The 24,333-nt window shown below is 42.5% G+C and overlaps 2 protein-coding genes across 4 annotated transcripts in view; one reads left to right on the forward strand and one right to left on the reverse strand.

Moving 5' to 3' along the window:
• The window catches only part of LOC146497723 (zinc finger protein 521-like), a 90,583-nt gene extending 80,594 nt beyond the window's left edge, over positions 1–9,989 (forward strand). For all 3 annotated transcript variants that reach the window (XM_085139682.1, XM_085139685.1, XM_085139683.1), the window contains one exon: positions 8,396–9,989. In XM_085139682.1, the coding sequence (XP_084995808.1) occupies positions 8,396–8,425 (30 nt within the window). In that variant the 3' untranslated portion in view covers positions 8,426–9,989. The remainder of the gene's footprint in view (positions 1–8,395) is intronic.
• Positions 9,990–13,730: 3,741 nt separating this feature from the next.
• LOC146497724 (histamine H3 receptor-like) lies at positions 13,731–24,052 on the reverse strand. The gene is made up of 3 exons (XM_085139694.1): positions 22,835–24,052; positions 22,002–22,168; positions 13,731–18,500 (listed from the first exon to the last, which is right to left on the reverse strand). The coding sequence occupies exons 1-3, from the start codon at positions 23,079–23,081 to the stop codon at positions 17,748–17,750; spliced, it is 1,167 nt and encodes a 388-aa protein (XP_084995820.1). The 5' UTR covers positions 23,082–24,052; the 3' UTR covers positions 13,731–17,747.
• Positions 24,053–24,333: the final 281 nt, after the last annotated feature.

Here is a 24,333-nt window from a genome sequence, read left to right on the forward strand (position 1 = left end):
CACGGCAGGTAAAGGGAAGCAGGAAAGATATTTTATTAATTTGCTGCTGAGATCCTGAAACAGACCAAAGGCTGTGACAGGTATCCAGCGCACCACTCCACATCATCCCCCCCACTACCTCCCCCTGTGAACTCTACCCTGCAAGGGGCTAGCCAATTTTCGCCAGCCTGTCGAGATGGATGATGGGAGAGCATCCGTCTAATCAGCCCTCCTAGGACCCCCCGCCCAGCCACCCCCCTCAGACCGGCCAGATTGACTGACTCCTGGGCCTGTGTGCCCCAGAATCCATATTCCAATGGAGAATAATCTCTCTTTCTCTTCTTCACCTTCCCTCCATTTCTCAATTTCTCTCACAAAAATAAGCTGTGAGACGCACAGACCATCCTTCCCTTCGAAGATCTCCGGAGGACTCCCCTCTACCATCACAAACTCACACAGCCTGCACCCTGCGCATCCCTTTCCCTCAAATATGGAGCAGTCTAGATATTTCATGAAGTGCTGATAGGGAGGGCAAGGAGGCTGGCTGTGCTCTGCTCTCTCTGACCCTCAACTTCTGCCCACCCCTTGAGCAACAAACAGACATAGCTTCACTTCAGAATACACTCCCACCAAAATAAAATCCACTGTCTTGCCGTTGCTAGCGTCCCCGTTTGAGACAAAAAAAATGTCCCTGGGTTCTAATAAAGGCCATATTGCAATGTGAAACTTGATAATGAACTTCCTTTCCCCTTCATGTTGCCGTCGGATACAGTAGCTTTTCACATTGCAGAAAGAACAGAGCCACTGACAATGCTGCTAGGCTGGATTAATTAGCCAGATTCATTAACTGATGGATGCGCAGTATTAGCCACAGCTTAAATCTGACATTTCTCCGAGTGCAGTTCGTTTGTGAAGAAACGCACAAGTTCAGCTCTCGTACCACAGTATACTGGAGGGCTGCAATCATAGGATTCTCTCCCAATGATCTCAATTTCTCCATAGACAAGACAATGAGGCCGAAGTTACACAACAGTCAAGATGACATTTTCTGCGTGAGACTCCCTTGTTCCTTTTAAGCTGGGGTTGTCTCTGCTCCTTCCATCCTCCAGTTTCATTATCATTCCTTGGAAGTGACATGAGATTTTAAGTCATGTGTTAAGTCGCGCCATGATCGACGGAGGAGTGGAAGGACTGGGATGCTGCATGACTTCTCCCTCTCTCCTCAGACGCCCGCAGGACACATACCTTAATTGGAGTGTCTTTTAAAAGGATTCCTTCAAAGACAATTCAAAGCTCCCTGGCCTTAATGAGTGCTGAAAGTGACAAGAGCACATCTGCATCATGTTCTACTTCCCCACACAAATGAGATTCTCCTCTCCCCGTGTGATACCCATTATTGCCAAGCTGTGTCCAATTCTGCTGTTTTAATTAAGCATATTTATAGGCTTTGCGGTCACCAGGTCATTGTAAACAGCTATGTATGTCATAACATGTGTCCAGGATAGAAAATAGGGAGAAAAAGGGGACTGATGGACACCGAGTGAGAAGAAGGGGGTAGCTGTATTAGATGGAAATAATTGTTGCCAAAGAAATCAGCGCAGTGTATGCTTTGCGCATTACAATGCAGCAAATGTCTGGAGTTGATTCTCTGAGTGATGGATCTTTAAAAAAAAAAAGCAAAAACAATATTTTTGGGTTTTATTTCCCTCCTTCCTTTTCATGAAGCATTCTTCAGTCTGAAGCACAGAGACCCAATTCCCCAGAAGTTATTCTTTCTTTCTTTCTTTTTTTTACCTCATGAATTTTAAAATATGCCCCGAAAAAATGCCCTAACTGCCCCGAGTCCCAAACGTGCGGCAACGAAAAAAAGCAAAGCTTTATGTGTTTGTCCCTAAGTGGTGCTCAAACACCAAATTTTCTCTGAATATCTTGATCTGCCAAGTGTGACAGCTCTTCACGCTTTTGGAAGTTGCATATATATTTATATATATTTCCTTTCATATGACAACTTGTTTTCTTCTTCATCACCCCAGGTGCTCCGCATCCTGTCACCATTTCAAAAAAAGTTGCACTACAAAATAAAAGAACAAGGAATTAGGAAGAAAGTAACGGTGGCTTTTGTGAGGTGCCATCATTAATATTTTAGCGCATTTGTAATTACACTGTACACACACGGCTCTGCACTGTAAACGGGGACATAAACACTCTTAGACGACTCGTGATGAATCACTGGTGTTCTAGTTTTGTAGGTGGATCAGAATTAGACAGCATGACAGACCTAATGATCCTAGGAGGATATTCTTTTTTCTTGGTGCAAGAGTATGTTTGTGTGTATACATCTGCGTGCGTGCTGTATGTATTTGTCTTTGTCTCCATCTCTCCTAGGGTCTGATATGTGCATGCAAACACAATGTCTGGAGGGAGACATGACAAAAACTCCCAGAAGCCTTTGAGCCACTCTTTTTTTTTTTTTCCTTTTTCCTCTGTTGCACCACTGGGGAAAGTTAAATCCAAACAAAAGAGGAGACTCTTGGTGTACTGTGCTAGAATCCATCACCGGATCTCTCCCTCAAAAACATGTCTCCTTTACTTTTCTTAGTTGACTTTTTCCGGCAACTTTGATAAAATACCATTTCAAGCGCTTCCCAGGAAACTCACTACAGGTTTAATTTACTCTCCGTGGTGATCTGATTTTTCAAGTGTCTGTTATGCTGTTGATGTTAACAAAATGCAACAGAGGCCAAAATAAACAGCATTAGAACAATTATTCCCCCCTCGAATTTCATATTCGCACATCATAACAGCCAAGTAATTTGACTCTTCAGCTCTGGAAAAGCAGGCTGAATGGCACCAATTGTGGGTCAATTAAAAGTTTATTTTGTGATCCGCTCCTCTATTTTGGCGAGGAAAACAGGAGAGCGCAGCTCGACTGTCGCCTTCGTGTGAAAGCGTGGAAGTGCAAGAGAAAATATAGTCCTCAAATAAATCGCTGCATTTGTGAAGTGGCATATCTACTGCAGCGGCACTGGAGAGGTGGGGGGGGGGGGGGGGGCGCTCTGTAGTATCCCTAGTCAAAGTCTGTCCCTGACTGAAGTGGTTAAATGTGAAAGTAATTGTGTTTTGTTTCTGGGACTGACATGTGGAACCCCATGGACCCCATCTCCCTCCTAGTGACAGGCAGAGATCCTCCCCCCTCGCTCTGTCTAATTAGAGGATGTAGCCCAGGGCTCATGTCCCAGGAAGACCCATCCCCCTCCCAAGATGGCTCCCCTAAGAAAGCCCTTAATTGGGTTCTTTAGTCATAGTCTTCATTTTGGCTGGAAAGGCATCTGTGTGTTGCTATCACCTCAGAATACAGTTTGTATCGCTCTCTTGTGTTTTTTTTTTTCGTTCTCTCTTTTTCTGCCTCTTGCTGGCCCTCTTTCTATTGCTTTTCCTCTCTCCCCTCTCCCCGTCTCCCACTCTCTCCTCACTTAATGAGGCCCCATAATAACACAGCAGTTGTGCAGTTGTTTTGCTACCTCAGTCAAACAGCGGGATCACTGCATAGTGTGTTTCTAGTACCATTCACTTGTCTACTTAGACAGGGTAATGAGTATCATTTGGAGCTACAAAGCACCAGCTCACAAAAAAGGGTGGTCAGTCATCTCCAGTTACACCTCAGAAGTATTTGGTTGGGGTAGTTAGACATCTAATCAAAGCTTTTTTTGAACATTATGGATTTATTATATATTTTTACAACTGTTCGGTGTGGAAATGACTCACGTGGAAGACGCTGAAATCCATTGCTGTTGTCAACTCCACCCTAGCGTTTTGCTGTTACTGTATGACTATGACTCCCCGGGCACCTCACTTCAAACAAGGCAGTCTGTTACCAAGGAGACCAGGCCGGTTGTGGCATAACAGTGTTTGGGGTCAACCCTCCCTACGGCCTGATAAGTGATGACTGTGGAGAATGCCAACCGCTGTATTATTTATTTATTTGATTGTGTTCTTCATTGGCTAAACTAGCCAGCAGTAAGCCTGGCCTCAGGTCAAAGCAGGAAGGGATTACTCCCTCAGTGGACTGGTCAACAGCAGAGAATGCGCAAAGGGAGGACTGAGTCAATACTGGGCCGAGTTCAGCACACCATTAAAGATCAAGAAGGAATGCAATGCTCCTGTCTATCCCCACAGTAGTTTTGAACAGCGAGAAAACATTTTACGTGGCAGCAAAGCATGAATTGCAACCGCAAAAATCGCCCGAGAAACAGAGCGGCCATTACTGATCGAAGGCCGCTGTACATCTTTCGCTCGTTACGCAAACATAAATGAGCCTAAATAACCAAGTGATTAAATTCCTTCAAGTCACTCTACAATGTGGAGGCTGCAGAAACGAATGCAAGTTCTTTGTTTTAGTATCGTTTGGTGACATTCTCTCTTATGCCTTAATTAAATTCCTGAGTGATGACTACGGGTATGCGTAGGTCTCAGTGGTTTTGTGCGCCGTCCCCGTGCTCCAGATGCGGCTATGCAGACTTACTGCATGCCAGGCATGTGATGTAAAAGCAGAGGCTTTCATTCGGAGCTTCGGGAGGGCGGCGTTTATAGTTTTGATTAGCTTTTTAAATATTTCATCATAGATAAATAAAATAAGGCACTTGGGCTGCAGGTGTTAAATGGATGTGCCGAACTCTTGAAATAAACAGTTTCTTTAATCTGATCTTTAATCTCCTCTGTAAGTAAGTTTGATTTATGGATTGCTGTCACACCAGCATCTCCAATCATGTAAAGAAATGTTCTAACTCCAAGACTCTAACTCTATTTTATTTCTTTTTGTTAGAGCTTCCTTTACTAAAAATCATAAGTGAGTAACATTATCATACTGTTTTCTAGCTACATTTCTTCCTACCTTTGTATGGATTACTAATATAGTAATTATGCTGCAAGTGTAAATGTGACTTCTTAAGATTGTAGCTTATAGCAGCAGTTAAGCCATTTAATTACAGGTCAGTTACATTTTCAACACTTGTTTTTTGAGGGTGGCATAATGCGACAGATTCTAGTCTATTCACTAGTCAACGCTGCACAATGCTTTATTTGTTTAAGGAGCCTTAAATAGGCCATAGCTTATAAAGTCATTATTGTTCGCTCAGCTCTCTAACCACTCAATAAAGCCCGGGTTTAATGTTACATGCCGGATAACACCAGGTAGAAGAGCAGATACAATGTACTTAACATGTGCTCAGCAGGTATTAACATTATGCTAATCAAACATTGTTAGCTTTGTGATTAAGCTTTACATCCTATCTCTGTGATGTTGGGCAATCTGAAGATTGTCTTTAATACGGCAAGATCAGATGAAAGGGAGGACGTGTCTGCTAGTCAACTGGCCTTCCTCTGCAGAGCTGATGTAAGAGATGCACCTCTGTTGCCTCACTGGAGACCGGGTGCTATCGATGGAGACCAGAGCAATGGGGAACGACATAAAGAATGATTAGTTAATAAATCAGCTCCCTAGCCTGCTTGCTCTTTCCCGGTCTCCGCTCTTCCCCAATCGTTCCCCATTTTTTCCCCTCGCTCTCTTCTTCTTTGCAGCCGCGTTAAATTCCTAAGACATGTTGCACCTGTTTGCATGGGTACACAAGACCCCTGCCGGGTGTTCTCCCTTCTCTTCCACTACCCCTGAGGGCGTTGCAGAAGGGTGATGTAATAAGATGAAAGTGGTGGTTTAACGGTGGCGGGGAGTCGGTGAGAGAACGGGAGAGGAGGAAAAGGCTCGCTCCGAGCCAGTGCAGCCAGTGCTCATAAGGGAGAAGCGGGTGCGCATTATTGATCAGTGCAAAATTTAATTTAGTGGAGAATTGACTGCTATGGTTTACCTGAACACTGCTGGTAACTGGGCCCTGCAGCAGGCCTGTGTGGCCAGCAGGTGGTTGAAAGGATCGAGGAGGAGATTAAGGGTTGGATATAAGGGAAGGAAATGGATGATAAGGGGAATGGCAGCGTTTCAGGGGGAATAGGATGGCATTGAAGGAGGGAGTTAAGATGAGAGCTAAAAGGCTTAATGGAGGGCATCTAATCCTAAATTGCAGTGATTCTAGTGTGACACCATTAGTGACATCCTCCTTCCTAGGGCAGTGGACATTTTGGTCATTTTGATGTGAATAATGCGATTTTCTATGTAACGTGACATTTGTTGAAGCGCACCGTGGGTATTTTACTTATCCAACACTTGCGCCGAGGCACTCGAAAAACTTGACAAGGATGAAGACGGGAAAGTGAATTTTCACTCTCCCTCCCTTTTACCACCTTCCGCACTCGTACACAGAACAGTTTATAGCTACTCTGCAGAGTTCAGTATCCACAGAGATAAAGGTATCAGTTTCATTTTCTTTTAATGTTTTTTTTATTCCTCCCTCCCTCTTTTCCTCTATTTCCCTTTAGTCTGCATGGCTGCCACAGCCACTGAAGTCGTTTAACACCGTCCTTGAGAAAGCCCTCAGTGAGAAAACTCCTGGCATGTTTAAGGAAAAGGTAGAATGCAGTGTGTGTCAGACAGAGCTGGGACATGCAGAGGGGGGAGCCATTCCCCAGAGGGGTTATTTTCCCCTCTAATAGCTGTTACGAGCCCTACATTATATCCAAGGAGCTACATTCCTTTGGGGTCCACAGACACACACACACACACACACACACCTAGACGCACTGGCACACTCACACAAAGGCATGCACACTCAGTTGAGCACAAATTTTCTCTCTGTGTTTCTCTCTTTTTCACATACACACACACACACACTCAGTTCTAGCCGCTTTGCTCTCCCCGTGTCAATATCCTGCCATTTGAAGTCACGTACTGCAGGGGCTTCTGGGAGTCGCTGAGGAGCCAGGCTGACGGGTAATGGGCCGCATTCATTAATAAGGTTGCCGTGCTCCTGTCCCTCCTCAGCAACGCCAAGGATGTCTTCACCGGGGGGTAGGGGGTTGGTGGAGTGTGAGGAGGGGGAGGAGGTGAGGTGAGGAGAAAGAGAGAGAGAGAGAGAGCATCCCATGGGGAGTCTCCTCCCAGACTCACTTAAAGGAGCTTTATTTCAGCAAGAGAGGAAAGATGGAAGCAGAGGAGCTGTCCGGAGCCGCCTCTCTTTAAAAAAGGGAGCGCAGGGCCCAGGTGAGCTACACTAACCCGTACAGGGGTCACAATCCTGTTCCCCGTCAAACAGCTTATTACCCCACCTGTCGGGAAGTAATCGTCCTAGCTGAAAGGAAAGCTGTCGAGGCGTTTAAATGCTTTATATGGAGGCAGCCGAAAGGGTAAAGAGGGAAGGAATGAATGCAAGGGGGCTAATAGTTGCTCCCTACTGCTGCCCGAGGGATTCTGCACCACTGAAGGTGACTGCTTTGGTAAACCTTCAGACTGAGGTTGCGCTACTCATTTTTGGTTGTATTTGAAAGGCTAGTTAAGCAGTAAAAGTAGTGTAATTTCACATACTTTGATTACTCATTTCCGTGCCTATGTGTAGGGTAAAATGCATGCGTGTACCGAGTGTGCGGCAGATGTGTGTATTTGTGCATGCATGCGTAGTGATGTCTCTGTGACAGGTGTGTCTAGTCCATGCCAGTTTAGAGAGTCCAAGGCTGTGTTTTAAACAGAGCACAGCAAGTGGGGCATGTAGTTTGCATTAAAGGGATTAGCAGTCACTTCAAAAGATGACCTGGATTCAGCCCACCAGGGACACCAGTTACACACCCCCTGGTCCACACTCCCTTTAAAGAACCTGGCACAGCTGCCCCACTACAACCACTCTCGACGGTCTGTGTGTGTGCTTGCATAATTTTGGAAGATACAGCACAACAGTGCGATATTGTCAGCTTGTTATCCTGTCATAGTGAATTGTGCACAGTTAGAGACTTACAGAAGTGTGGAGGATCAAATCTTCTGAGGCCTTATCTGCGTGTGAAGTATTCCTTTTTTTGGCGTACATTTACAGCATGCTTAATGCACGTAGTCAGCGGACAGACAGAACTCCAAGGATGATATTCCATCGGGTCTGTCAGTGTGTTGTTATGGATTCGCTTTTGATTGGACAGGCAGGGTGGGGTGTTATCGGTCAGTGGTCTTGTGTGTCTTAGATTTAACTGTGGTATGGGCCCAAAGCTGACTACTATTGATCCACAGACCGATTTGACTTCCTTGCAAGTTAATTAGAAGGGAATGACGATGATATTCAAACACTGAGACGACCACACGGCAGTGCTCATGTCTGGATCATCGAATTTAAACAGAACTGTAAGCTTTGAGAACATCTACAGCCATACAAGGAGGTTTTGTTATGTCTTTTTAATGAAGGGGAAGGATTTTTTTTTTTTTTTTTGAATTTCTGTTTTTGCGGTGTATGCGATCATAATGTTTTCCCTCTTTCTTTTTGTGTCCTTGCAGAACCACACGTTGACTCAGCACAGCAGCTAACATGGCAAAGCTCAGCGCCGTGGCCGAGAACAAGGATCACATGACGCACAGAATTATGCCCGACCGCCAATTACCGTCAGTGCAGTTTCCCACTGACTGTCTTGCACTGAAATTTTCAGTTACACCACAAGAAACGATGCCAGAGCAAGAAAAAAGAAAAGCAAAGCAAAGAAAATAAAAGAAGGAGGGGGGGAGAACAAAAAAGAAACCTCTCAGTAGGCCTACTTTACTAACCATTATTTCAGAAATAAAGAAAAAGCCAACTTGTTTGTACATAGACTTCTTCATGTGTTGCTTAACTACAGCTATATTGCAATCTTATACAGTATTTGCCGATGTACAGTTCAAAATGTTTGTCCAAAAAAAAAAAATGAGAGACAGAGAAGAGGGAGGGAGGGAAAGAAAAAAAAAGATTCATTACATTGTCAGTCAGACCAGATGGGACTGAAGGAGAAACAGGGTGCCACTGAGAGCATAGGAAACTGTAGGAACTGGTGAGTGTTGTCAGGAAGACTCTTTTCATCAGTGCCACTCCTACTGCGCAGTACGTCACTCTGTATCCTGACATGGTCAATCATTATTGGGTGAAAAAAAAAAGCTCGATTCACCAGCGTAGGCTGAAACCTTGTCTGTGTGTTCGTCCTAATATGGCTGCCAGAGGACCAGCTGTGAACTGTGGTGCGACTAATCTCCACTGCCTGCGCTGGAGTTCAGATGAGAGGTGAAAAGGAAAAAAAAAAAAATTAAAAAATCATCCCAGAGAACAGAAAAAAACAGAACAGAGGACAAGATGCTGATATATGCAAACGCAGTGACACAGATTTGGAAAAGGCTAGCTCCTTCTGTTGGCTCATGAACAGAGGCGTGAAACTCCCATGTGGCTCTCAGAGCGTGGGGAAATCTCCAGCCCACTGATTCAACCTGTACATTTCTGTTATTAATGTTTACTGCTCGTTCAAGCCTGGAGATTACTGGAATATTTTTTTTTTTGTTTGTGTTTTGTTATCTCTACTTGTTCTCTTTTTTTTCACAATGGGGGAAGTAAATCCAGTTGAATTTGGGATCATGAACGCTGAACACAATTTCGGTCTGTTTCGGGGATTTACCGTGGTTGCAAAACTCCATCCCTGGCTCTCCTGGAGAGTGCCCAAGTACTTTTTCTTGTTGTTGTGTTTTTATTTTGTTTTTTTCTTTAAGTTTTTTTTTTTTTTTTTTTTTTTTTTTTGCAGTGTCCCATTGCTCTCTGCTCAAGCTGGAAGCCACTGTGGCATCATACATGACTTTAATCCATTCTGTTATGTAAATGTTTTGCATTCATTGAACCTGAGATGCACTTTTGTATGAAACTTTAATGTTTTGACATTTTGATCGAGAATCGTTCGTACGCAGTTTACAGGAAATCACCATCTCCTGCGGCAAAAAGACAGTTATCTCTGATGTTATTAAAATGTATTGTACAAATATGGAGTTCTGTATTTGGCAGACCTCATTTTTTTGTGTTGCACATGTGATGGAAATATTAAAAACTGTATGAGGAAATGGACTCCATGTCCCTCCATCTTAACAGTCTGTATGTTAATGTGTTGGTCTGTGCGTGTGTGTGTGTGTGTGTGAGTGAGCGAGAACACAATTAACCCATCAAACGAGACCTATGACAGCATAAACAGGATCATCATCAGATGCTTACACCGCTTTTTTTTTTCATTGTATCAAATTGCATCCTATTTTTTCTCCCTCCCTCGTGGCTCACACTAACGAACATCTGAGCATCTTAAGGGAGGTCTGTGTTATTAATGACTCCATTACCCATCACCCTGTGCGGTCCCATTCTACACACCCTTGCGCTGGGTCTATTTAGGGAGCCTCCAGCACTCCGGGGGACAGAGGAAAAGATTCTTCTGCCTTTGCCGAATGGGACAAAACCCGCGCAACAACATCTGTCTGTCTCAGTAGATGATTCATCAGCGGTGACACGCGAGCAGCATAACATTTGTTGAAGCTTTCCGTTTTGTTTTGAAAAGGCTCAGCGCTGCAGCTCGAAGCACTTTAACTGTGGTGAGTAACAAGACTGAAAAGTGATGGTTCATTTGAAATAAACAGTGGATACGGCTTTCGAGTTGTACTGTATCTAAAAACACTGCATACTTAACTGTGTTATAAGAACAATAGGAGGAAAAACACACGCTTATATGCTATTTTGATCCATTAAGACCAGAATATATAAAAAAGCAAGGGTGCGATCCCTTGGATTGGGATTTAAGCTCATTTGTGCCATGATCACAATCACAAGATCTGAGAATTTTATCAAACATCTGTATAATTTAGCTTTTCCTAAACATGCACAACATGAAATGCACATTAGGTTTTACAACATTAACATATTGGGGATTGTGGACAGGGCCTCACACAATGATTGACTTTCACAATGAAGATGCAACCCCTCATCCTAATCGAAAGTGGTACATCCCGGCATTAACTGTCATACCAAATGCAAGCTGGGCATCCATTAAACAACTTTGCTAGCATCTCCCTGTGCCAGGCACTTTTAATAAGCTTCAAGGGCATTTGAACAGGTCCAAAACTTTGCTTTGCCAGAGATGGACTGGCCCACATCATCCATTACATTAAATTGGGTGGCGGCCTCCAGCTCATATTTATGATTTAATTAAATTCACTTGTGAGGCGTATCAGAACCACTGCGGCCTCCCTTTTAACGCCAGCCTAAGCAGCAAAACGTACACACACGCGCGCAGCTACACACGTTGTGTTTTTGACACTCGCCCAAGTGTGTGAGACTTTGTGGGCGCTTTGGCAGGGGGGTTCTCATGGGTTCATTTAAAGCAATATAATTACACAGCCCCCAAGTATTCTTCCATCAGAAAGCAGCAGAATGGATGACTTGTTCAGAGATAACTTAGCCTGGCTGATCCTCTGCGGTGTCGTCGTACCGAACATAACCTCAATGCAAGTGGCACTCAATGCTGCTCAGAGCCTGGCCGGTCCTTAGTGGAACTGGGCAATCGGGCCAGATGTTTGGGAGTCGCTGAAATGGCATTGTTCTTGTCCGGGATGTGTGAAATGGGATTTCTTTTTTTGGCGCTGTTGTTTTTGATTTTGATTTTTGTTTTGTTTTCCTGTTCTATTCGACAGCCACACACCCTTAGTCCTCTGGAGTAAAAGTGTCAGCCTGTGTAAGGACTATATTAAAGAATTAAGAGAGCTTACTGAGGCTGTGCAATGTGCTGCACTCCAGGAAGCTCAAAATGTGTCATTTCTCCCCCTGTATGGACAAACCCACACAAATCTAAGTATGCATTCAGTGCTCGTCCCTTGTGTTCCAGTGTCCTTGCTATTGCTCTTCTTTGGTGCAAAATTTAGTTTGGTGAAAACTCCACATTGTTAGGCTGCACATTCCTCCCACTGAAGGAGACCTCAGAGACCTCTTATGGCATTCAATATGTGCGCCCAAGCGTGAGATCCAGATCCATTTGGCCGGGAGATCCGCTGGGAGTGTCTGAGGTAACCCAATCTCTCACACCGGCACTTCACATCCAGAGAGCCATCTTTTCACTTCAGAACTGTGTCAGCAAAATGGACGCCTCAACCTCAGCGTGTAGCTCTGCCAGGGTGTTTTTGGACAGAGCGCCACGGCCTCTGTTATTGTTTGAGCATTTCCTGTGTAATCTTATGAACACCCTGTTTCTATTTATTTGAAATGCCACGAAAGTAATGAGAAAAGGAAAATAAACAACAGAAATTATATCTTGTCTTCCTCAGAGTGAAGTTACTTTAAAGACTTTTCTTCAATGTTTGAATGGAAAAAGAGCTTCATCAGGCATAATTAAGGGCCACAATTGAAATTTCCAAGCTATTTTTCCTGTCCTGGGTCACAGGGGACTTTAGTCTCTCCCAGCAGAAAAAGTGGGACGCAAAGTTTGTCACGCAGGAAATGCATGTATGGACAAACAAATACACTCACACTCTTTCCTCCTCTGTAGCCCCTTCTAATGATCCCCCTGCTTCCTGTACAGGGAGAAGTGAAGGTGAGTATCCCCCTCCAGTCATCTCCTTTTGCCTCACCAAGACAGACACCTGAAATAGACAAGGCACTAGATGGGCTAGGATTTTCAAAAATGTATTAAACGCCAAGCAATAAAAAATAGACCAGGCGGGGTCAGATTTACTGCAACTCTCCAGGCTCTAAAGCCAGTGTGGCTGGTGTGATGATATGAGGACAAGAGAAGAGTCGAACAAAAGGAGGGGAAAGGGAAAGAAACTATCAATAATGCAGGGTACACTGTATACAGCTGACAGTAAAAATGGAAAAGACACTGCCTAACAGAGAGGAGGGATGAGTCCATTGTATGTAAGTGCCAGAACACATCATTGGTCAAATTATTCAGTTTGGGGTTTTTTTTTTTTCTTTGTTTGTTTTTTGCAACCAGTTCGAATGGTCCACTTTTATGGAATAGCATGCAGCAATGTCAGCACAAATATCTGCACTTCTTAACATGTTTGTAACATTTTTTTAATGAGCAGGACTATTTGCAGATTGGGTTTATTTAATGAACATGGCGCAAATACTGGTGTGTGTGTGTGTGTGTGTGTGTGTGTGTGTGTGTGTGTGTGTGTGTGTGTGTGTGTGTGCATAAAGTAAATGTGCAGAAGGAGAATGTAGAGCAATATTTATTTATTGTTTTGCTTTATTTTTGTTGAATTTTAGCTAAACACATTGCTTCATATTTTCTACCCATTTTGCTCTCGTTTGCTTGTTTGTAAGAATAATGGCTTCAATCCTCCAGTGTTCCACACTTTTTCTACCTCTTCTTCTTCTCTTTCTTCTTATTTTGTCTCTATCCCTATTCTCTCCCCCCCCCCCCCCTTACATTGGAGCATCCCGTTCATTCCCTTCCCGTCTTTTCATCATTTATTCTCACCCTCTCTCACCCAAGTCAGTCTTCCTGGCTGTTCGTCTTCCACCACTCCTCCTCTTGCTTTGCATCTTTTGTATTGTAAACAGCTCACAAAAGCATGACAAGGTCTCCGCTCGTGTTCCCTGTGCCTCCCTTCTCTGTTCTCCGAGCTATTTGTTATTGTCTCCTCGCTATCGTGCGTGTTTGTCTCTATCACGCGTTCTTTATTCTGTTTTTTTTCCTCTGCGTCAGAAAAGCAAAAGTTAATTAAATATGGAACGAGATGGAGCAGCATCTCTTTAAACCATCATGTCATTAAAATGGCATCCCTGAGAGATCAGCTTAAAAGAAGTTGGAGAACAATGTCTTCTCAGTCAGATATTTATGGGCCTGGTTATGTAAACATGCTCCCTTTATTCACTATGTATATTTCATGTAATTATCGCTTTTTGTAGCTCTTTCCCCCTGAGATTCATACAGGCAAGAAGTTACTGGGGGAATGTCATTAGAAGAGACTATTGTTACAGCGCTGCTATGATACTGCACAGAAAGAAAAAAAAAAAGCTGCATTCGGCATCCTGGTGAAACTTTTATCTATATTTGACTTCATCATATTAAAAAAATCATCAATGTCTTGTTAAAATATATTTGCAGCTCATGGCCTATTCACACACTTACCCATATTTAACAACAACAACAACAAAAAAAAGCACAGCGAGTAATGCATTCAACAGTATTTTTGCTCCTTCCAGCAGCATTTGATCTAGATACCAGGAACATTCACTGATGATTTACAGGTTTACGAAAAAAAAAAAAAACCTTGATGCCTCTTATTTAGACCGCCCATGCATTCATCTGTTAGACAAGCTAAAGATCTGGAGTGAACTAGATTCCTTCAGCAGCAGAGGCCAGCGACTGGTGCTTGAAGGCCTGGGTGCCAGCTGATGGAAGCCGCTAATTAAGAGGGCTGGAGAGCCAGTGGGGCGCCTTATGAAACAGGGGCACCTGGGTTTCACATGAGGGGGGCGGGTATCCATCACTACTCATCTGTGTTGCACAGCAAAGACGATAGTCGGCTCCAGCACCGTGCCACGTAGCACGCTTTCACTCAAGCCTAATGTCAAAATACAGCTCTCGCAACGACCTCCTCTGCCCTCTCGCAGCTTGTTTGCCATCACAGGGGGAGGTGTTATTGCATAGCATGATGAAATTGCACGTGTCGAGATGCATTTCATTCGAGCCAAATGGACTTAAATGCAGATGCAAAAAGAAACAGCCGCGTATAGACACATAATAGAAAATGAAGCGTGCACACACTCAAACATCTATACTCCCACATGCATAACTTAATGCCCCTCTCCTTTCCATTGTTCAGTGAGTCTTCTTAGCTGCAGGGTCAAAATGTCTCCAAGTAATCTAACTAGCTCCGACTTATGGGACAATATAAGGTCTGCCATGAGTTCTGTCATTACAGTTTCACGCACCAGAGGCAGATACAGCTCTAGACCACCAGTGAACCTGCCATATTGCTATCCAACCTGACCCCGCAGTTGCAGTAAACCTAAGTGAACCGCAGTTTCGAAAGTCGACAGCAATAACCACTGCAGAATTGCTTTTAATCAACGTCTGAAATGAGGGTGACTTGAAGCGTCGCCCCATGCTGATTAAATGTAATTGTTTAATTGCCAAGTGCTGGGAACCCATCCTAAGAGGATTCCAATGGAATTATTTAATCTCTAGTCAGGAAGTACACTGCAGGAAAAAGCTGAGGGAAAACGAAAGCAAAAAAAAAAGAAAAAAAATCAAGCAGAATTAGCCTTTTTATATGTGTATTTTTGATTACATTTAGTTAGCTCAGAACAGAATGAGGAAGAGGACCATGATGCATTCACTAGTGTGGTTGCATTTTTTGACCTGTCATGATAAAGGGTGTGACGCTGTCTGCAGGTTTACTTTTACATTCCAGCTTTACCCTGGAAATAACAAAACTGTAGAATATTGGCTCTACGTTGTAAAGAGTGCCTGTAGCTTTTGCCACATATTACCGTTGCTTCATACCACATCTGCCACTTTTTACAGTCTCTTTGGTATTATCCAGTTTGAAAACAAGAGATTCCAGCATTAAATCACTCCAACAAAGTGCTACAGGAGGAGCTCTAAGAGTTTACTATTCAAAGACCCTCATGGGGAAGTTAAAAAGGCCCTCTCCCCCCTCTGATCACCTACTGATCTCTGCTAATGGGGCTCTATAAACTTAAGGGGTACAGGTGTGCTCCATTTGAGGTCACAACACGTTGCTTGGGGTCACAAACAGCCACCATTAACACACAACACAGACATGGTGGGATTAAGAGCCACATGAACACACATTTCTATGTGTTCGTAATTATTATCTCTCATCTGTATTTCCCATGGCGCTACCTCTCCTAGACCAATTTAAGCTGGCATGATCCCCAATTGGTTTGGCACACAAGCCATGACATTTCAATCTATCAACAAAATCAATAGCAGTACTCCTCTCAATATAACTGTACACAGTGCATGTGCTCCACAGTAAAAAACGTTCTTGCTGTCGCATTCAAATAAACAGAGAGTAAAGCCAGCCTCGCCATTCTGCTGATAAATGCAGTTCTGCCCTCCCGAGGGAAACGTGCCTGCATCCCTCTGGTCAGAAGTGTGCTTCTGCCCCCCCATCCCCCCCAAACACGCCACGGGCAGAGAGAGAGTGGGTTGGTTTGGGGTGGGGGTTGTGGGGGAGTAGGCGGAGGCCACTTCCCTGCAGCTGTGCCCTTATTCCCAGCACCTGACCAGGGGCCCAGATGTGCACACAGGCAAAAGCAACAATTTGAGAAATGTAAGTCCCCTGTGGGACCCAGGCACCTGCAAATGTAACCTCACTATCTAACATGATGGCGTAATTACAGGTCTAACAAGTCTACATCTGGAAAGGACTCATTTAATCTATCAAATCAAACGTTATCAGACTGGGGAACAATACAAAAATGGAATTGCACTCTCAGCGTTTCATCTGCACATCAAACAAACTCCACTCTGCATTTGGCGCTGACCCAATTAGCCATCAAGTAGACAGCAACTACAGGGCACACGGCGGTCATTTACAACACAACGCAGAGAGAAACTTTTATTTATTTCACTCCGCGCCTGCATAAAGATCATGAGCCAGTTAAAGACACGTGTTTTTATTTTTGCTTTCATTCTTTAAAAAAGGAAAAAAGCTGATGTTTAATACAGTGCGGTTCCTATGAGCCGAGAAGATCACATACGAGCGGTCACTAATAGTAACTATTACAGCTGCACAAATATATAGCATTTATAGCATCAATAGCATTACATCACACAGTGACTATATTTAACATTAGTCAGAGCACAGAACATACTGCTACTGATTAGGTTTTTAAAATTTTAAAGTTGCTATATGCAGTTTACAGTAAACTGACTGGCCGACTTCACTTCATAAAGCTTTGCACTCAAAGGAAACTGTAAAGGTTAATGGTGACATCTAGTGGCACATACGGATATATACACATGGTAATCACAGTAAAATGGGGGTTTGGGCATTGTTTGTAAACACGTATGCTTCCCTTTCCTATAGGAAGCCAAAATCTTTCTGAATAATAAACATTTGATTATTAGTAGTGATAAATATGCTACACGCTGACCAGAATCTGGTACTAATAAATTTGTAAATGAATTTCAAATGCCCTCAAGAGTGGGGAGGAATATAATCCATCACTAATATATAACATTTTACCTTAAATATAGGCTTTAAAAGCAGATCTCATTTTCAAAATTGCACACTTGAACCTAATGGCACCTTGTATTTTTCTCACTGTGCTTCTGGCATTACAGCAGCAGTAAACCTTCTGACAGTAGAGGGTGATAGTGATCTGTTTATTTAAGCTCTGGCCACAGTGGAGGAAACCCTTTAAATATATTTATTCTCACACAAAATAATCTATCTATCTTACCTGTGGCTTAATTAAAAAAGACAATTAATGTGCTGTTTTGCCAATAAAATGAATTTCTTGACAATATTTCACTGACACATAAGCTTGCAGATTATATTGCAATGTTTGGGGTTTTTTGCAATATATTTGTGTATATGTGTTTCACCTCCTAATGATTTTTTTCTTCCTCATATTCAACAACTGACATAACACTGCTAATATTTTTCAGTTCACAGTTCAGTTGAACACAAGAAACTGATTGCTAAATTCTGATATGTTTTGCAGCAAAAATCTTGAACTTCCAAATGCTGAAAAACACAACTGAAAACGGTGAGTTACTTTCTATATAACAAACTATGGTGCACAGATTGGTTTTATAAACACATCCATCAACAGTTCAGGCGCATTGTTCATCACCATCCATCCACAGGCATCAGTTTGTCACTGGCCAGTGCGTAGGACAGATGATGGGGGAGTAGTGTGCCGCTTTGGGCAGAGAATCTTGCTAAAGGCCCTGCGGAAGCTACTGTGGCACAGCGGGTAGAGGAATGGGTTAATAGCAGAGTTGAGCCACAGGAGCCAGAAGGTGACCTCGTACCAGTGATGCTGGATGCATCGCCCTCTGCAGGCAGCACGGATGATCATCAGTAGGGTGTACGGTGCCCAGCAGATGGCAAACACACATACTATGATGGCCAGAGACTTAGCAATTTTCTTATCCCTGGATAGACGGCTAGGATGGGCTGCCCTGCTGTTTGAGGCATCTAGCTTACCCAAACCAGGAGAGGATGTCTGGGAGTTGATAGAGCCTCTTACAGCCAGTTTTATCCCAAACCCCCAATTGTGGGACAGGGGGATACCTTCCCCCTGGGCAGAGGCGGGTTCACTTGCTTGAAGGTGAAGCTGAGCCTCCCTGCTGTGCAGCCTCCTCCTGCGTATACTGAGGTAAATGCTGAGGTTGAAGAAAGCCACGGAGATGAAAGGAGAAAAAAACTCCAGCATAGAGGCACTCAGCAGGAAGTACCAAGAGTAATAGAACTCTGCGAAGCACTCATCCTTTGGCACACGGCTTCTGCCCACCACCAGCTCCCAGAATATGATAGCAGGGCCATAGAGGACAAAGGCTAGCACCCAGACTGCAGTCATGTTGATTATGGCTTGATGAGTCATGCTCTGTCTGGCACGGTAGCTTACCTAGAGTAAATACATACATAAATCAGGAAATATACTTTAGAAATCCTGCCAGGGTAAAGACACTCAATTAGTCAGTTATTGTAGACATATTTGCAAATGGTTGTTTAGCTACTGCAGCAATACTGGAGGATGAGGCTTTCTGGCTGTATAATGCAGTTTTAGAAGAAGGACACAATATGAAAAGGTCATATTACAGCCTAACTCTCACATTCACAATATTCTTGATAATAAATTACAAGTGAAACTAGACTGAAAAATGATTATGTTTAAAAAGAAGAAGAAATGTCCGTCACTATTTAGTGTGGATGCTGATTAAGCATCCACAGTATTGTTCTCCAAATCTTTATTCTATTTTCTTCATAATTTATTACTAAATCGCCAAAACAAGAGCAGATTTTATCTGTCATTCTGTCTGAAGGTTTGTCAAGATTAGATTAAATACTATCAAAACTACAATGTGGTGGAGAGGTGTAGAATGGCCGTAGGAAGAAAACATTGAACTTTGGTACAGATCCAGATCATTTTCACTGGCTTGGCAGAGGATGAGCCCTTTGAGTGCCCTTCTAAACTGAGCTGCTTTAGTCATGCATGAATAAGTGTGCAGCGTTTATGAATATCTAGTCAGAGTGGGGTTTGATGTAACTGTTTTATATACTGCAATGTTAATAATATTTAGTAATATAGTTTTTTAAGTACCAAGTAGTATTTGTGTTTCTCAATAATGTGAGAGAGTACAGCAAAAGAATACCTTTTTCCCCTAAGTTGTATCCAAAAATTTATTTAGTTTTTTTAAAAACACTTTTTTACTATTCACGGTCTTGCTTCAGCTAAAGATAGGCAGTAATTATGGAGACCAGTCTTCAACAAAGTGACACTAGGTAGGTCACTGTGTCTGTAAACCCTTCAACACCAACACTTTTATTTTTAATTTGCAAAGAGCCAGAGTTTGTTGTCATTTTTAAGTTGATCTTGGAAATAGTTTTCCAGACTTTGTGAAGATCTTTCAAAGTTTTTCTTTGGACACTGCCTGCTTTTTGATTCGTTTTCAGCCCAGTCTTTTACCTGATCATTTTTGTTTTCATTTAAGAGTTATAGAAAAAAAGGAAGCTGGACAAGACGAGGACACAGAAAGAGAAGTGCAGGATTACAAAGCAGGTGAAGATTGTCTTAAGGTCATGTTGGTCGAACGGTCGCTGTCAAGAAGCTCTTCTTAAGGAATGGAAACAGGGAAAAAATAATGTATCCCAAATTACACAAAAACTGGGCTTCAGTTCAGTGGCAATAGTTCTTACTGAGTGACAAATCCAAATTTAAAAATTTGGTTTGAATTGCCATCAGTAGATACAGAGGATGCCAGGCGAGAGGTAAAAAAGTGAGTGTCTAGTAAAACAAGGGGGGAGGCTCTACCATGGTTTGATGCTGCGTTTTAGCCAGTGGTGTTGAGAATCTTGTCAAAACTGCTGAATTGTGAACTCAGAAAAGTACAGCGAGATTTTGAGCCACAATGCAATACCATCTGGAAAGCATTGACTTCCTTTTTAAGCATGACAGTGATTCCAAACACACTGCCAATGCAGTAAAAGCACACCTGGATAGAAAAACACATAATGGACCGCTATCAGTCATAGTCTGAAGCCCAGACCTTAATATTACTGAAGCAGTGTGGGATCATCTTGACAAAGAAGAGAACAAAAGGCTGCCAACATCCAAAGAAGAGCTTTGGATGTTCTTGAAGAAGCCTGGAAAAGTATTCCTGAAGACTGCTTAAAGAAAAGACAAGAAAGCTGCCTAACAGACTGTGAACCTACCAGATATTGACTTTCATGCATGTTAGAATTGTACAAACTCTATTTTTGCCTGATATGCTTTTTTTGTGTGCATGTTTGCACATGTTTAAATAATTTACCACATCTATTTCCCCAAAAAATGAGGGATGACTCATCACTTTTGTACAACACTATATTTACCAACCGTCATAGTATACTGATGGAAAGACCAAATAAACACATAATGAGAACATCAATGTAACAATGTGCAGTACAAAAGTCCGTGAAGTACCCCTTATCACCACTTGTCTCAATTAGTGTCACATCCTATGTCTCTGCCCACATTCTTGCCCAGCTCGCAGCATCTCTGAGCACACATGTATGTCACCCTCTGTCTTTCTGATTAACTCAAGACCTTCTGCAAAGAATATGAAAGAGGATTTCACTTTTGTTTGCATAAATTTGCATGACATGAACATGGCCCCTCAGCTATACATGTTAATCAGTTAAGACATATAGTGTTAACATGAGGCATGTTAACTCTACACTCGTAAATCAGTTTTATTTAAAAAAAACTTTGTTGAATTCTTTCTAAGATCTTAGTAGGCAAACTCCCTCTTATATTCCAAACTAGCTCATACGATGTTTTCTCTCCGACATTGTGCTATTAGCATTTTAGAAATGTGTTGACATTTGATCTATTTAACAGTCAGTATTTGTCTACATCTTTTCATTTCAAAGACAAACTTTGTCTGTGACTGCTGCTGACCCTTTGTCTTTCCATGTTCAGAGAAAAATGCTTTTAGGAAAATGTTGCTTGGCTGCCGGTGGCCTGTTTCTGCTACGATTGATCTCTTCAGGTTGGAAGGACCACGGTACGGAGGAGGATCTCTATGATCAAAGCTTGCTAATTAAAGAAGAGGCTCTACCTCTCCAGTGTTATTTGTATTCATTGCTCTGATGTTAAGTGTTTCCTTTCTGAAAGGAAACAGAGCCCTCTCTTTGTCCACTATGCCAAGCCTTGTCCCACCTTTGAGTTATCGCACATATGTGTAGGACACAGTCAGCTGTGTAATGCACAGACAAGCCCCGACAACAGGCTAAATGGGTCTAACATCTTCAGAAGTTACAAAAAAATTCTCCTCAGAAATTGTGTTCCAAAGCAGGAAGAGACAGAGTATATACAGGAGCAGTGATGTACCATTGTCTTTCTATGTTTTAGAGGGGGAAAAAATCAATTAATTAATGAGTGGCAATAAAGCAGATTTTAAGATTAAAAAAATTTTTTGACAGTGATTTATTGTATACTGAATATTTTCTGAAGCCCAGTTTGTCCCAAAGTCATAACGCAACTTTTTTCTGTCTTCATCATGTGGAAAAACCATAATTAGGGGTGGCGCTGGGCCTGAACGGGTCAGGAATGATTAACCTCTGCAGATGGGCACATTTGGGAGACTGAGCTTCGATTGCCCCTACCGATGACCTGGGAGATTCATCGGAAACTAAGCCACACAGTGGAAGAACAAACACTGGTGTATTTGCAAATAAGTGAGATTTTAAACATTTAATATTACCCTTTAAAAGACTCATTCAAATAGATAAATGGGTGAATGGCAGAAAGAGGGCGATAATATTATTTTTTACAAATATGGGAGTTAATTTTGTTCTGTCAGAGTCCCTTAAATTATTTTTGACATCTGTGAGCATGGCATATTCCACGACATATTCCACTCACTGCTCTGGTGACTGACAGGAAGCGGTCATAGCTGATGAGAACAATGCTGAAGACAGACGCCGAACAAAGCAGGTAGTCCATGACCAGCCACAGCTTACACAGTCCTCGACCCAGCGTCCACCTGCCTATGAGGATGTAGGGGATGTACACCGGGATGCAAAATGCTCCTAGAGAAATAGTGATGATGTAATGGGAGCAGAAACCAAAGCAAAAATAACAATACTTAGTATATTTTCATTTCTTTAGGGAGGAAAGCATGTAACCAGATTATCAATATACCACAATACACTTGCTAACATAAAATATGTCTTTACAGGAGAAGTTATGGTGGTGGATAATTAAAGAACACTTTAAATATATATTTAAATGTTATTACAACATTTCTGCATGACTGTTTCTATACTGCTTGCATTCTCTAATAAAGCGGATTAAACTGTAAATGTGAAGGAGCAGTGCTTATAAATGAGGCAAAATTCGCCCTTGCCAAATAAAAAATGTATCAAGATCTCTGATTATTTATTGTCAGTCACATTCATTTAACTGATTAGCAGCTATTTAATCTTGTAATCTAGCTCCAGTCAATCAATGCACAGGTATCTATTAGCAGCCATCTCCATTGCCGGGAGAATGAAAGCCATAAGAAACATGTCCTTATCACTAAAATACTGTGGGAATTTCAAAACTTTACATATCATCGAATATACACGCATGGATCACATGCTATTAGATTGCATCACATCAAAACATGTTAAGTTAATATGTGCATTTTATATCAACTTAACCAGCTTGTCTGATATTCTAGGCTCTGCAAGGCAGACTGCGCTTGGACTTACCTACAAGAAAATCAGATATTGCTAGATTCAGGAAGTAGTAATTGCACTGTCTCCTCAAACTCTTGTCCACTTTAAATGCCAAGATGACGAGCGCGTTGCCCAAAACTATCACAACAACCAAAGTCACCATCATCACCATTAAAATGACAATCATGGGTCCCGAGAAGACGAAGCTGCTCTGGACTCTAGTGGAGGCATTGCCAAAATAGTACCCAGTGGAGTTGGAATCAGTTTGCTCCTCTGACATGGTCCTGATGTGAGGTGAATGCTGCGGTCGTTAAATCCCCAACGGGCCAGCTCTAAATGTAATAAGCAACAGGTGCCAGGCGAACGGACGCTGCGTTCAACACCCCATGTTCCGAAAGCTCCGGTTTACTGATGGAACTGAGCATTATGTCCACGGATATCCACGAGAGAGCGCGCGACGCACAACACGACCCGGGCACCTGATGAATTACGCACGTCTGTCAGCGTTTGTCTGGCATGAAGCACTTCGGTGAAATGAGAATTTTTCTCCACACAACCATTAAACTGCAATTTTAGAAGTGACCAAAGTCTGTGACGTTACTGGCACAAATCTTTAGTTTGGCTTTAAACTTATATGCCGATATGCCTTTAATAAATAATTGAGGGACAGCAAGAAAAAGAACAACAAAAAGGAACTGAGCTTATATTTCAACAGCATCCTATCCGGTGTTTATGGAAAGGTAGTTTCTGTCTTTTTACAGTAAATTGAGATGTCTCACCTCTGAATGCATTATCTGTGCCTTACTGACTTTCCCCTACTTTAAAATATATTCAGGATGTGAATCAACACCGAAAGCACTTAATAGCCGTCCCTCGTATTTTCTTCGCTGAAATAAGTTCATAAAAGTCTCATATCTGAGTCACAGACGCACATTCCCCTCGCCACGGCTCACACAAGGTGAAAAGCACGTGGGTGTGCGCGCAGCTCGCAGGAAGCCCATTTAGGCTATGCTGTTAGACTAATTTAATTCGCTATGGGATGATGCATGCACACACAGTAGCATGCTGAGGGTTTGACACCAGCTAACTGTCCAGACAATTACCTCACCCCAAACGCAACGTCAGTGAGCAAAAGAACATTTCCTTTAAGCCATAAAACAACTTTTTTTTCTTATTTCGCTTGTTTACTTCCGTCCTTTGCTGTCAAAATGCTTCTTATATTGTTTTTCCTAATCATGGACTCTCTCTCTCTCTCTCTCTCTCTCTCTCTCTGTGTGTGTGTGTGTGTGTGTGTGTCATCTTCCTTGAAACCTCAACGTCTGAGGTTTGATTCTAAAAGAAGAAGTCTTACAATTTTTGTTGAGGATTCAATAAAAAAAAATTATAAGGCTCATTTGCATACTATCTTGCCAGCTTCTCAACTGTGATCCAGGAAAAATGAGCAACATTAAAGAACAGTAGAAGTGACTGAAAGAATTTAGTATGAATAACTGTTATTTTGGAGCCACCGTCATCTCTCAGAGTTAGCCGCA

Source organism: Neolamprologus multifasciatus, chromosome 18 (assembly GCF_963576455.1).
Source record: "Neolamprologus multifasciatus chromosome 18, fNeoMul1.2, whole genome shotgun sequence".
Lineage (NCBI taxonomy): Eukaryota > Metazoa > Chordata > Actinopteri > Cichliformes > Cichlidae > Neolamprologus > Neolamprologus multifasciatus.

Bases quoted from the DNA above. Each gene is read 5' to 3' on its own strand.
- LOC146497724 (XM_085139694.1), bottom strand. From the start codon at position 23,081: ATGTCAGAGGAGCAAACTGATTCCAACTCCACTGGGTACTATTTTGGC. The intron at 22,169-22,834 runs GTAAGTCCAAGC...CTATTTCTCTAG, and splicing joins AATATCTGATTTTCTTGTAG to GAGCATTTTGCATCCCGGTG. The intron at 18,501-22,001 runs GTGAGTGGAATA...TATTTACTCTAG, and splicing joins TCCTGTCAGTCACCAGAGCA to GTAAGCTACCGTGCCAGACA.